The 15225-nt window shown below is 42.1% G+C and overlaps 1 protein-coding gene across 2 annotated transcripts; it reads left to right on the top strand.

The window, feature by feature from the left end:
* Nucleotides 1-1277: 1277 nt before the first annotated feature.
* On the top strand, nt 1278-9031 carry LOC311137294 (MOB kinase activator 2). 2 transcript variants are annotated; one of them, XM_084171723.1, is made up of 6 exons: nt 1278-1696; nt 3768-3943; nt 6853-6998; nt 7599-7695; nt 7786-7910; nt 8180-9031. In XM_084171723.1, exons 3-6 carry the CDS (start codon nt 6878-6880, stop codon nt 8422-8424), a joined length of 588 nt encoding a protein of 195 aa, XP_084027849.1. In that variant the 5' UTR covers nt 1278-1696; nt 3768-3943; nt 6853-6877; the 3' UTR covers nt 8425-9031. The 2 variants fall into 2 exon arrangements, with proteins under 2 accessions (XP_084027849.1, XP_084027848.1); XM_084171722.1 differs by lacking the exon at nt 3768-3943.
* The last annotated feature ends 6194 nt before the right edge of the window (nt 9032-15225 follow it).

Consider the following 15225-nt stretch of genomic DNA (forward strand, 5'->3'; position numbering starts at 1 on the left):
GAAGTTAGTTCATGTTATGATGTTTAAAGCACTTTGTGATGGTGGGCAGAACCACCAAGGTGTTTTACTCACAGCTGAGGAAGATATGTTTGACTTAAAGGAATCAGTGAGTTATTTAAAAATCTTAATAATATTGTTATTTTTATGTGATATGATGGGATTTTATCCACATATCATGATGCCAAAGTGTATCTTCCAGAGTGGGCTAGAGACTAATGAAATTGGCTAGATTTGGGACAGGGAGAGGGATCCATCCTGATTCAGGGTCTGATAAAGCTAACCAGGGTTGTGTACAGAGTTATGTCATACCTTCACCCCAACACCACACACTGCATCTGACCCATACGTGTGTGTGTGTGCTCACTGTAGTCAGAAGCCTTTTATAAAGGGTTCTGATGCTGGCGGTTCCGTTCTGTATAGGTAATCGTGTGTGTTATTGTTGTCAAACCTAGTCTGTAAATTCCGATATCAAACTAATAAATATGTCAACCATCAACACTGGGCTCTGAATGTCATTGATTCGTGTGCTGAAATGACGCACACGTAGCCAGCACAAATACAGTATGTTTACCTTTAGGTCAGGTGAGTAGAGAGGTTGGGTTCCACTTGCAGTCCCACATACAAAAACATTACACACACACAAACCATCTACAATAACCCCCCCCCCCCCCTTCTCTTGTTACATACACACCTGCTTTGTAGTTACTGGGGCGGAGGGGGGAGTTATTATTTAGGTTAAAAAGGGTAAATATAACCTATCTACATCCACACAGTCACTCACAAAAAACAAACACCTGCATTCTTTCTGATAGGTCTCCCTCATCCTCTCTCTGTAATATGAGACACACCATACAGACACTGCTGCTCTCAAATCTTCATTCCTGATGAGACTTTGAGGCTAAACACACACACCGTCTCACAACTACACACGGTCTAAAACAGACAAATAGCCTGTCTCTCTTTCTGTGACTCCTCTTCTCTGTTTCTCACACTCAGTGCTGCTCTGCTCTGTCTTGTGCGACTGGTCTTTGGTGAGTGCATGTATAGCCCTGAGTGTGCGGAGAGGTGAGAGGGACGAAAGAGGAAGGGGTAGGATGTAGAGAAGGGAGAGCAATAGAGGGTTGGGGTAGAACTGCCGGGAGGGGTGGAGTAGAGATGGAAGTAAGGGTGGAGTTGATATGGAGGGGGTGGAGTAGAGGGAGGGGGAGGAGTAGAGAGCTCTTGGCTCAGTAAATATGTTTGTGGAGAAACCTGCCAGTCCACTTCACAGAGGAGGAGGAGTCTAGGGGCGTGGGACACAGACAAAGAACACACACACACACACTAACGGACACACACACACTAACACGGGGAGAGAGCAGAGGACTTTTCTGTACACACAGTGGATTTTACACATGTGGAATATATTTCTTACTTGGAGCTTTGCTGGAGGAGGCCTGTGTGTTCGTGTGTCAGTTAGTGTGTAGTATAGTGTGCTTACATTAGTGTGTTTGTGTGAGTGTCTGTGTGAGAGCATGTGTGAGTGTGTTATGTTGAGTGTGTAGAAGCATATGTGTGCGTAACAGCCTGGCCCCGGATGGAAAGGGGTGTAGCTGGCTACCCAGAGGTCTTAGCTCCCAGCCATGGGGGGCTGCCAGAGTCACCCCTCTGCTGCGGAGACACACAAAGTACCCCAGCCCTCTGACATCACCAAACTGTAAGTATCTCTCCCCTTCCCCTCTCTCAATCTATCCATTCCCTCCTCTCTCTCCATCTCCTCCACTCTCTTTTTTCCCCCTTCCCTCTTCTCTCTCCTCATCCCTCTCTCTAGTTATTCTATGCTAGTTCAGATTAGACTGGATTTGTTTGTAGGGAGATTGAACTCAGTTAGTTAGTTAGTTAGAACGCTCAAGATCTGAACTGAGGTGGAGAGAGAAAAGCGGGGGATAGAGCAAGAGACTTAGGGACTGACAAAAAGAGAGAGACGGCTACTGGACATGGTAAACTGAGGAATGTTCTCTTTATAAGGACGTGTGTGTGGCACATATTTGTCTGATAACATCAACGGATATGGATTCCTTTACTGAGGCAAGAAGCAGGGACGACGGGATTGTGGTTTAAAAAGTGTTTAAGAAGAGATGGTGTGTGCTTTAAAAAATGTCATGAATAGATAGATGGCTTGTGTCTCTGTGTTTGAACAAATAGCCAGTTATGCTGGGCTTACTGTTTGCTTCGTCCACAGAGCGCAGTGAAACGTTAACAAACACACAAGTGAGAGAGCAGGCTCACAGTGGAGTTTGTTTACCTATAAACACACCACCTACTTTGGGTTCATTTGCGTGTGTGTGTACAGGTGGTTGGTAGAGAGGGTGGTCTAAATGAAGGGACAATTGTGCAGAGTAGAATAGGGAGGAAGTTTAGTTAACAGTTCCCTCAGCGTGGTGAAACCAGCCTGATTGCTGTATTCACCGCTAGTTCATTGATTCCCAGTGTGACCTCCCCTCTATCTGTACCATCCCCAGATGCTGTTTAAAAGCAATTATGAAGATTCCTACATACTTTGTCCTGACCTTAACCCTAACCTCCCTCTGTCATCGTTCATTCGCTCACTCTTTCTTGCGCTCTCTGTCTCTCTCTCTCTCTCTCTCTCATTCTCCTGTGGACAAAGACCATTCTGTTTTGCCAATAGGACACAGGCAAACCAAAGCAACCCCAGCAGGGACTGAAACTCCTCATAGAGAACAGAATGTTTCTGTTATCAGTGTAACAAAGTCACACACACACTTTCTCAAATACACACAGATATCAAGGTTGAAAGTATTACAGTTGCTTTCACTTCACTGACGGTGTGGTGATATAGTCAGTGGAAAACATTGACAGTGTGGCGTAATGTAGTACAGTGGAAAACTGGGACCTGCTTTGCATGAAGTCAAATCTCCAGTCCCTGGTTTAGACTCTCTAGGACAGACACACCAACAGACATACTGACCAATATCACAATACATTTCATGTGTCTGTGGTTATAATGCATTATAACAAAGTATTACCCCTCTCACTTTATCATCTCCGCAGCCCGCCCCTCATTTCTGATTTGTTATGCTGAACAGGCACTTCCGTAACGACCAGACACATAGCTTTTTAACCTCATTACACAGGCACATAATTAATTTGCTTTATCACCCATGAGCACCGGAGATAACCCAGCTAGCACATTTACACTGAACAAAAATATAAATGCAACATGCACCAATTTCAAAGATTTTACTGAGCTACAGTTCACATAAGGAAATCATACAATTTAAATGAATTCATTAGGCCCTAAACTATGGATTTCATATGACTAGGAATACAGATATGCATCTGTTGGTCACAGACACCTTAAAAAAAAGGTATGGGCGTGGATCAGAAAACCAGTCAGTATCTGGTGTGACCACCACACCTCGTTCGCATAGAGTTGATCAGGCTGTTGATTGTGGAATGTTGTCCCACTCCTCTTTAATGGCTGTGCAAAGTTGCTGGATATTAGCGGGAACTGGAACACGTTGTCGTACACGTTGATCCAGAGCATCCCAAACATGCTCAATGAGTGACATGTCTGAACTAGGACATTTTCAGCTTCCAGGAATTGTGTACAGATCCTTGTGACATGGGGCTGTGCATTATCATGCTGAAACATGAGGTGATGGCGGCGGATGAATGGCACGACAATAGGCCTCAGGATCTCGTCACGGTATCTCTGTGCATTGAAATTGCCATCAATAAAATACAATTGTGTTCGTTGTTTGTAGCTTATGCCTGCCCATACCATAACACCACCACCACCATGGGGCAGTCTGTTCACAATGTTGACATCAGCAAACCGCTCGCCTACACGACGCCACGTCTGTCATCTGCCCAGTACAGTTGAAACCGGGATTCATCCGTGAAAGAGCACACTTCTCCAGTGTGCCAGTGGCCATTGAAGGTGAGCATTTAACCTAAGCTAGCAGTGTTATTAAACGTGTTATTGAAATCTTCAGTGAAAGTTAAGGAAGTTATTTAAAAACCTTCAAATAACCAATCATTTCCATTCTCTGAAGTCGGTTACGACGGCAAACTGCAATCAGGTCAAGACCCTGGTGAGGACGACAAGCACGCAGATGAGCTTCCCTGGGACAGTTTCTGACAGTTTGTGCAGAAATTCTTCGGTTGTGCAAACCCACAGTTTCATCAGCTGTCCGGGTGACTGCTCTCAGACGATCCCGCAGGGGGAAAAGTTGGATGTGGAGGTCCTGGGCTGGTGTGGTTACACGTGGTCTGCAGTTGTGAGACAGATTGGACATACTGCCAAAATCTCTAAAAGGATATTGGAGGTGGCTTATGGTAGAGAAATTAACATTAAATTATCTGGCAACAGCTCTGGTGGACATTCCTGCAGTCAGCATGCCAATTGTACGCTTCCTCAAAACTTGAGACATCTGTGTTTGATAATGCTGTTTAATCAGCTCATTGATATGCCATACCTGTCAGGTGGATGGGTTATCTTGGCAAAGGAGAAATGCTCACTAACAGGGCTGTAAACAAAATTTGAGAGAAATATGCTTTTTGTGCGTATGGAACATCTCTGGGATGTTTTATTGCAGCTCATGAAACATTGAACCAACACTTTACATGCGTCTATATTTTTGGTCAGTGTAGTTCCTTGTAAGTTGTGAGAACACACGTTTTTGGTTTACCATTGGTTCTGGTAACAAAGCCATACGTTTCCTGACCGGTAAAACAAACGTTTTTTTAAACGTTCTGAGAACGGAAGTGAACATTTTGCCTGTTCTGGGAGTACCTTTTTTTAGGTTGCAGGTAGGTTCTGAGAATGTTTTACTACGGTAAACTGGGAGGTTTTATGAACATTCTGAGAATGGAAATCATTGGTTATTTGAAGGTTTTTAGATAACTTCCTTAACTTTCACTGAAGGTTTCAATAAGACTTTTAATAACACTGCTAGCTTAGGTTAACTGTTTTAAACTCCAAGCACAGAATAGGACACATTGAAATTAATTTGCTTAGGCATTTTATTGTGGCATCGTGTCAGTGAGATTCACACCTATGATCTTCTATTCTCTATCCATTGAACTGGTCCACCGTGCCACTGAGCTGGAGCTAGTGTTTTTTTAATTTTTATATTCATACAAAGCTTTATTTACACCTGAACAATATATAGAAAATAGAGAGACGCTGAGAACGGAAGGTATATGTTTTTAAATAACATTCTTAGAACATTCTTTGAACGTTACTAATGTTTTGTTGTTTTTTATGGAACGTTTTCTTAATGTTCTGAGAACATTACTTTAAATAGAACTATGAGGAAACCTGTATGAAATGTTATGCTGAAGTACTGAAATTCCCACAGAAGAACGTTGTTTCTTAACGTTCTCTGAACTATTTGAGAACATTTCCAATGTCAAACCAGTTGGAGAACGTCCCTAGAACATTGCTAAAATTGACAAATCTAACCATGTTTGAACTTTTAGGAGACATTCTGTTAAATTTAATGAAATACCAAAAAAATAATGTTTTTTTTTGTCAAGTTCCTTAAATGTGCTGAGAATGTTCCATAGCCAAGCAACTATCCTGCACCATTCCCAGAAAGTTGTGTAAAGGTTGTATGCAAAATAACCATAGGACAACCACGCTCTCACCAAGCTCTAAGAAACATGTGGTTCTCAGAACGTTATATACTAGCTGGGCTCATTGTACTACCACATGCATGAATATATACCAAATGTGGGAATGTGTATTTCATACATACTGATACACACACTGGCTGAGATAGAATATTCCCAAAGTTCTGTATGATATTCCTCACCTCAAAACCTCCAGTTTACAGTGTGGACTCCCTAGTCCACCAGAGAGCAGCTGTACTCCTAAATCCTGCAGTTCATTGTTACTCAGATCCAGCTCTATCAGGTGTGAGAGATTTGACCTCAGAGCTGAAGCCAGAGAAGCAAAGCCTTCCGCTGTGACATCACAACTCTTCAGCCTGCAGTGGGAGAGAAAAGTTTACATCTCAGCTCTACACGCAACTGGACATATGAAGGACCCATTTATATTTTCGAACCTATTAGTTTTAATGGCATATTTGAACGATGTCATTACTTCAGTGTTCGGTTTACAGTGTGGATTCCCCAGTTGAACAGAGAGCAGCTCCAGTCCTGCATCCTGCAGTTTAATATCACTCAGGCACAGCTCTCAGAGTTTGAGCTGAGAACTGAACTCAACATATCACAGCATCTCTGTGAGATTACATCCTTTCTGCCTGAATAAGGAACAAAGAAGTGACAGATTGGGTCAAAAATATATTATTACTGATGAAATGGGAGAGAACAACCATTAAAATATAAAATAAAGACAAAGTTACAAATATTAATCATAAATCGGATAGCTTGGTCACACCTAAATATTGTGTAGATTATTCTGAAACAGTTAAGTGTACTAACAAATGAGTTAATACATACTGTAAGGTAGTGTGTACACTTATTACCGGGACACCAGTCCAGTTATTGGACAAACTGGTTTTCTAAGAAGACCTGACTTATGAGTTATTTTAGTTATAACTCTATAAGACTACAATTAGAAAAATAATCGTAAATGTATTAATCTGAAGGTATGAAGTAGTTGAGAATCAATTGGAGTTCTTTACCAGAATATGTTATGTGCTACCTGGGAAGAGACTGCAGCAAAAGCTGTGTGTGTGTGTGCAGTAAACCAGAGAGTCCAGACTACGAACTGTGCAATCTGATGACTGCAGCTGGAGCAGTGAAACATGCACACTTAAATACTGACACACACACACACACACACACACACACTTTAACTGTGTGTGTTATATTGTTTAGGGGAGATAATAACAATGAGCTGGTGATGGAGGAGCGTCCCTACCTGCAGCAGCAGTATGTCTCTGAGAGGATCACACACACCGATATGACCGCCCTCACCGCCCTGCCACCCGGACTGGACCAGGCTGAGTGGCTCGCCAGCAACAGTCAGTACACAAACACACACACATAAACACATGTAAGCGTGCTCTCACACACAAAAATCACACAAAGACCAGACATTGGGAATTCAGAAATGGGGGAGCCCTATTTTGGAGGGTTAGGATTAGGGTTAAACCAGGGTTAAACATAAAGCGAGTTAGGTTTATGCCAAGATTAGAGTTGTGGTTGAGGTTAGGGTTGAACCAGGATGTGGACATGAAGCTAGGGTTAGGGTTGAGGTTAGGGTTGAACCAGGATGTGGACATGAAGCTAGGGTTAGGGTTGAGGTTAGGGTTGAACCAGGATGTGGACATGAAGCTAGGGTTACTTTACGGTTACGCCAAGATAAGAGTTAGGGTTAATTTGGTATATCCCTAATCCCAATATTGCATGTGTAGATTAACTGGTAGAGCATGGCGCTTGTAACGCCAGGGTAGTGGGTTCGATCCCCGGGACCACCCATACGTAAAAATGTATGCACACATGACTGTAAGTCGCTTTGGATAAAAGCGTCTGCTACATGGCATATTATTATTATTATTATTATGACTATAACCTAAACGGCTTCTCTCTCTCTCTCTCTCTCTCTCTCTCTCTCTCTCTAGCGGTAGCGTTCTTTAAGCATATTAACCTGTTCTCCAGTGCTCTTTCTGAGTTATGTACTCCTACCACCTGTCCTACAGCCTGTGGACCAGATAACACGTAAGTCACACTCAAACACACACACACACATGTTAATATTCCCACTCATGCAGACACACCCTTCTGCTCCCTCAATGTGTGTATGTGTAGGGTGTATACATGGACAGATGATCAGGGGAAGAAGTTAAAGTGTTCCGCTCCTCTCTACTTTGACTATGCCATGTCCTACATCCAGGACCTACTGACAGATGAAGACGTCTTCCCCACCAGAGCAGGTACACACACACACAATGTATAGTAAATGAACACAAGTGCTGCAGACATTCACTGCCCTACTGATCATCAACCAATGACTACAACATAACAAACCAACTAATCTATCAGTCAATAAAATACTCAACCCTTCTCCCCTTTCATTCCCTCTCCCCACAACCTTACACATCATGCTCTGCCTCCTCACTCTTCCCCCTCCCTCTCTTATCCCCAACACCTCTCTCCATCCTATCCTCCCATTCTTTCTCTCCTCCCCTCCTTCCGTCACCAGGGTCAGTTTTCCCAGCAGGCTTTGTGTTCTTGGTCCAGAAGGTGTTTCTGTTGTTGTTCCGTGTTCTGGCTCATATCTACTGGAGTCACTACAGAGAGGCCCTAGTTCTGGGACTCCACCCCCACCTCAACACGCTGTTCACACACCTCACACACTTCAGCCTGCAACACGACCTGCTGGAGGCAGAACACACACAACCTCTACAGGACCTGATCATCGCTCTGGGACAGCACAGCCTCACCTGACACACACACACACACGCACCTTCACAGATGTACACACACGCATGTACGTACATACACACACACACAAACACACAGCTTCATTGCATTTAGAGAGACAGACTCAGCGACTCTGTGTATAAACTGTGAGTTAACCTTTTACTGCAGTGGGCTAAATCAGGGTCACAGAGTGTTTCTTGGTAGTCTTAAAATAATCTTCTTTGAAACAAAAGTATACACCTCACACACATGGTTATGGGCTTAAAGAAAATAAGACACCTGTACCATGGCAGACATAGAGTTGAAATGTATTCAATTTTGAGTTTGCATCCCAATATTACACTTTATATACTGTACATCACAGAAGACTGAAATATAACAAAACTGTTTGACATAGAAACACCGGATTTTCAGCGTTTAAAAAAATGATGTTTATTAATTATGAAATTATGAAAAATATTAAAAACATTCCACCAATGAGGCCACTAGGTCATTTGACTGCAGGAAAGGGCTACGTAAGAAGAGCATGTGTGTATTGCTCTTTATGCTGTTGCATGTGATATGTATAATATATGTTATGAAGATGTTTTTGTTGTGGTATGTTATTAAAAAAAAACTGAGGTCAAATGAATTTCCAAAGGTCATGTATACTGTAGGTCATCTATTATGCTCTCCTTAACCCTACCCTTATGTTCAATTTGGCTATACACGAGTTATGTTCCAGGTTAGTACAGTAAGTACAGTAAACACAGAAAGTACAGTAAAGTTTCCCTTATCTAAATGTTGCTGAGAATGTCCTCTTCAGATGCTCTTTTCCCTGGGTTGATAGCCCCAACCGTTCAAAAGTTGGAGCCAAATGTTTGACGCATGTCAAAGTCATAAATCCGTCAGATCGTCGGTGATCCGACTTCGTACATTTAGTCAAAACTCAGTTTTATCTTCAAATCAAATCACATTTTATTTGCCACATGCGCCGAATACAACAGGTGTAGACCTTACAGTGAAATGCTTACTTACATGCCCTTAACCAACAATGCAGTTAAGAAAAAAAAGTGATAAGTAAAAAAATATAAATAATTAAAGAGCAGCAGTAAAATAAAATAACAGTAGGGAGGCTATATACAGGGGGTACCGGTACAGAGTCAATGTGCGGGGGCACTGGTTAGTTGAGGTAATTGAGGTAATATGTACATGTGGGTAGAGTTAAAGTGACTATGCATAGATAATAAACAGAGTAGCAGCAGCGTGGGGTGGGATGGGGGGGACAATGCAAATAGTCCGGGTAGCCATGATTAGCTGTTCAGGAGTCTTATGGCTTGGGGGTAGAAGCTGTTAAGAAGCCTTTTGGACCTAGATTTGGCACTCCAGTACCGCTTGCCGTGCGGTAGTAGAGAGAACAGTCTATGACTAGGGTGGCTGGAGTCTTTGACCATTTTTAGGGCCTTCCTCTGACACCGCCTGGTATAGAGGTCCTGGATGGCAGGAAGCTTGGCCCTAGTGATGTACTGGGCCGTACGCACTACCCTCTGTAGTGCCTTGCGGCCGAGCAGTTGCCATACATTCTGTGTATTAAAACACTTACATTGGGTTTACATTCAAACACTCTCCAAACACCAAATTTCAGCTTAGGTTTCATTAAACAATCTTAATGTTTTGATCATCTTTTTGATCATTTTCATCTGTGGACCTTTTGGGGCGGTATGCAAATTGTAGTGGGTCTAGGGTTTCTGGGATAATGATGTTGATGTGAGCCATGTCCAGCCTTTCAAAGCACTTCATGGCTACAGACGTGAGTGCTACCGGTCGGTAGTCATTTAGGCAGGTTATCTTAGTGTTCTTGGAAACAGGGACTATGGTGGTCTGCTTGAAACATGGTAGTATTACAGACTCAGTCAGGGACATGTTGAAAATGTCAGTGAAGACACTTGCCAGTTGGTCAGCACATGCTCGGAGTACACGTCCTGGTAATCCGTCTGGCTCTGCGGCCTTGTGAATGTTGACCTGCTTAAAAGTCTTACTCACATTGGCTACGGAGAGCGTGATCACATAGTCATCCGGATCAGCTGACGCTCTCATGCATGCTTCAGTGTTGCTTGCCTCGAAGCGAGCATAGAAGTGATTTAGCTCGTCTGGTATGCTTGTGTCACTGGGCAGCTCGCGCCTGTGCTTCCCTTTGTAGTCTGTAATAGTTTGCAAGCCCTGCCACATCCGACGAGCGTCAGAGCCGGTGTAGTACGATTCCATCTTAATCCTGTATTGACTCTTTGCCTGTTTGATGGTTCGTCAGAGGGCATAGCAGGATTTCTTATAAGCGTCCGGGTTAGAGTCCCGCTCCTTGAAAGCGGCAGCTCTACCCTTTAGCTCAGTGCGGATGTTGCCTGTAATTCCCATGGCTTCTGGTTGGGGTATGTACATACGGTCACTGTGGGGACGACATCATCGATGCACTTATTGATGAAGCCAGTGACTGATGTGGTGTACTCCTCAATGCCATCGGAAGAATCCCGGAACATATTCCAGTCTGTGCTAGAAAAACAGTTCTGTAGCTTAGCATCTGCCTCATCTGACCACTTCCTTATTAACCAAGTCACTGGTGCTTCCTGCTTTAGTTTTTGCTTATAAGCATGGAATCAGGACGATAGAATTATGGTCAGATTTGCCAAATGGATGGCGAGGGACGCGTCTCTGTGTGTGGCGTTAAGGTGGTCTAGAGTTTTCTTTCCTCTGGTTGCACATTTAACATGCTGGTAGAAATGAGGTAGAACGGATTTAAGTTTCCCTGCATTAAAGTCCCCAGCCACTATGAGCGCTGCCTCTGGAAGAGCTCAACTTCAGATCAGTGTTGCTCATCCTCTGAACATCATAGAGAAATCATACTCATATCTATGTGATCGTCATGGTCGCACCATTCCTGTGCCGCTTGATTCTAGGACACGCCGGTCAAGAGTTAGAAAATGTCAAGTTCAAGGGTCAAATTGCAGGTCAATTTGAATTCAGATCAGTGTTGCTCAGCCTCTGAGTATCATAGGGATATAATTCCTGTGCAGAAAGCAGCTTGTTTCTAGGACACCATTCAAAAGTTATATAGACTAAGGTCAAGGTCAAATTGTGTGGGTCAAATTGCGGGTCAAATTGACCCAGAACATCATGGATGTCACTTTTCTTGTACTGTGTAGTGATTTATTTTTATTATGTGTTTTAGAAGTTTGAGACCAGTAGCTAAGAGAGTAGATGAAGGGTCATGGTGAAATAATTAAGTAAAACTGTAGGCCTATTTGAGTTATTATTTTTTTTTTTAAAAGTTAAATTGACCTGGAACATAAGGGAAGAGACGTTACTCAAAAAAGTTATATGAACACAACTCTTTAAGGGGGCAATTCAGAACCAAGATATGCGCACATAAATGGAACTTTTTCATGCACTTTCCTGTCTGTGCACATTCTGACCTTGAACTTAAGCATGGGGAAATGCATGTGCCAGCCAGCTATTTGTTTGGGTTGGAGATCGCAGAAATGGACGTGTGGCAGAGGTGTGTCTACAGATACGCGTATTCTGACCTTGACTTAATTCCACACATAATTCCACCAGTTTTATGTGTGAGAAAACCATGAATGAGGTTGAGCAACCTTTTGGTTCCAAGTGGGAAAATATGTACTTTATTTTTTCCACTATAAATAACTAGCCTTGTAATTACCAGACTGATTACTGCTGTTTAACCTTTGTGCACTCTCAAATGTTGTAATTATATGCCCCGACTTTCTCTGTTTCATATTTGTAGCCTATCATGTTAAATATTATACACTATCATTAGCCACCATCAGTAATATAAGTTTTGAGTTGTAATACCTACATACATTTATAACTGTCACTTTAGTGTTAGTACCCTTCAATTTGAAGCCTACATTTTGAAGGAGGGAGGGAGGGAGGGAGGGAGTAGTAGGAGAGAGGACACAAGGAATCAAGGAAAGAATGCATCTCATGTCTTAATAGAACATTCTGGTTTGAACGGAGGTAAAACATAAAGCATAGATCGCTAACAACCTTCAGCGGTACTGCGGTTTAACAGCACCATCTAAAGGTAAAACAAAGACGTGCAGGGGTCTTAGACTTCTTGAAGAGAGCTGAGACGCCCAACCAGGGTGTGAACATGGCAGAGCGATGTAAGCTTATTCGCAGGGGGAAAGAAAGCAGGGGAATCCAGGGGACAGTGAAAAGGAAAGAGAGTGATGTGGTTCCAGAGGAGAGCAGAGAGGATGACACAGTGGACCCTCAGTGGTTCTGTGAGGAGGAGAATAGAGCTGTGTGAAGGTGAGGCTGATATCTCTGTTATACAAACACTCCAAACCAGCTTGGCTCTGAAACAATCCATTCTGATATAAGTCAAAAATGTTTCATGTTTTTTTTATTCAGGAAAGAAATAACCAGACATTATTAGAACAACTGCAGGAAAAGCTGGAGAAATCTAACGACTTTGATTTGTCTGTTTCTTTTCTGGATTCTGCTGGATTCTCAGTGAAACACATTGTGTATAGCTAGTATACTATAACTGTTACAAGCATAGGCTACTACAGTGCATTTTTAAACAGAGAAGACGGACCATCTGCTCATCCATACCTTACATATTAAGCGTTACACATTCACACATGGCCCTCATACTGTCCCTATATTATGAGCATTTACAAATAACTTGTTTTGATGTAGATTTTTTTAAACAAATTTCAAGGTGAGAAAATAATACTATAATCACAGTAGCATGTTATAGTAACACTATAGTAAAATGGGTAGGTCCTTTATGCTAACACTGTTATAGCTAAGTTGCCAAAAGTATTTACTTGGCACAGGGTCAGTGAAGAGCCAGACCAAACCCCGGGTATAGCGGCTCAGTGAATGTAGAGTGGAATGTGAACATGTGGGTCAGTGTGTCAAAGGAGATTCTGTAGAAGGACAGAGTGCCGGCTGGCCAGTCCAGATACAATCCTACTCTGTTGGTGCAGGATGAGTGGACAGATATGATGGACAGATACCATTCCTTAAACTTCTGAGTGATCAGGTTACAGCTGTTCCTTTTTTCCCCATGTCACCTTTCAGTTCTCCTTAGACCGAATCAGATACCTGTATGCTGTGTTTTGGTCCAGTATGAGCTCACAGGCATATGTTGGACAGGATTAAATCAATTGTAAAAACCATTAATTCTTGACAATTTCATTTTACAGTCGTGACTTACATTTCAAGTGCCCAGCTTTGATCTGTCATTTTCCACTGTGGTCCACACTATATAAATAACAGAGGAACAGATAATGAGTGATATTTTCTTCATAAAGAAACAGCACACACAAGCTAGGTTTCCATCCAATTGGTTACAGATTTTCATGCGAATATTCTAAAATCTGCATAAAAAGAATATGTGCATTTTCCCACCAGAGATATGTTTCCATCAAATTGACTTGTTGGGGATAAAAGGCTTTGTGTGATGATGTAGTGCACATAAAATCAGCTCCCATGAATGAGACATTAGCTCCCCTAAATGGAACAAAAGTCAAACTTTGGAGGGTCTCTAAATAATGCTAATTTAACCATTTTCCTATTTGTTTAAAATGCAGTGGTAAATATTAAAATAAAAGCTTTGAAATGAAACAAACACCCCCACCTCTCTGTCATGGTTTAAACCATTTATTTCTACTTGGCTGCACAAACGGTCTCCCTGCTCCTTTAAACGCATAGATTTTCCTTTGTACTTGCTCATTTTTCCCCCAAAATGGCCATGCGACCTTGATAAAAATAGCCTTTATTCCAATACATTAGATTTATCCATTGATTTATAATTGTTTTCGTTTGTCAGTCAGCTGTTTAGAGCGCTCATTGCTTAGTTTTTCAGGTGTGCGGGTATTGGTGTGCTCTGTGCTGTCTGTGGCCAGAAGTAGACAATTTATTTTCTATCAATAGTTGTTTTCTTTCCTGGATCAGCTGATGTTGGTCACCAATATCACTAGACAACTAGCCTACAGCTAGACACCAATGCACATCTAATCCATCCAACATTAATGACAGTAGGCCAATAGTAGCCTCTTTTGCTTAGAAGCATTCCATTTTGCAATATAAACCTACATTATTTTGGATTTGTGTGCCCATGAGAACTGTTTTCATGGCAAAATACAGTGCATTTTCCGAGATCTCCAAGATCCAGGAATCCTACAGGGTTTAAGTTCAATGTTCTAATTCAATTGTTAAATGCCTAATAATTACAAATAACACCGTCATAAATGTAATTAATGTAAGGAAAGGACTCCAAGCATTCAACTCATGAATTATGGACAACTCATGAACTACGGTGTAAACATGTTTTGATTCAACTCCTGTATTATATTGAACGTAGGCTACCTGTGTATTATATTGAATGTAGGCTACCTGTTCTGCATGTGTTCATGTGTGTAAAATTGTCTCGGCTGAGAGGGTAGGCTACCGGCGGTGGTGTAGGTCTAGTGGAGGGTAAACACAACTAAACTCATTAAAGAAAAAGTATTAGTCCAGTTCAAGGTGAGTAATCGCTGTTCTGATGTCCAGAAGCTCTTTTCGGTCATAAGAGACGGTAGCAGCAACATTATGTACAAAATAAGTTAAAAACAATGCGAAAAAACAAACACAATAGCACGGTTGGTTAAGAGTCCATAAAACGACAGCCATCATTATTTTTTCTGTGCTGGCTGAGCATGCTCTCCAGGAAGGTGTCACCCAGATGCACTGTGGGATAGAATTCCTCAATGTACACCCTCCTCCACCAGCGCTTAGGATACGACCTACAACCTACACACTAAGTCAGCTGTGAAA

The sequence above is a fragment of the Coregonus lavaretus genome, assembly GCF_964263955.1.
Source record: "Coregonus lavaretus genome assembly, chromosome: 11".
Classification (NCBI taxonomy): Eukaryota; Metazoa; Chordata; class Actinopteri; order Salmoniformes; family Salmonidae; genus Coregonus; species Coregonus lavaretus.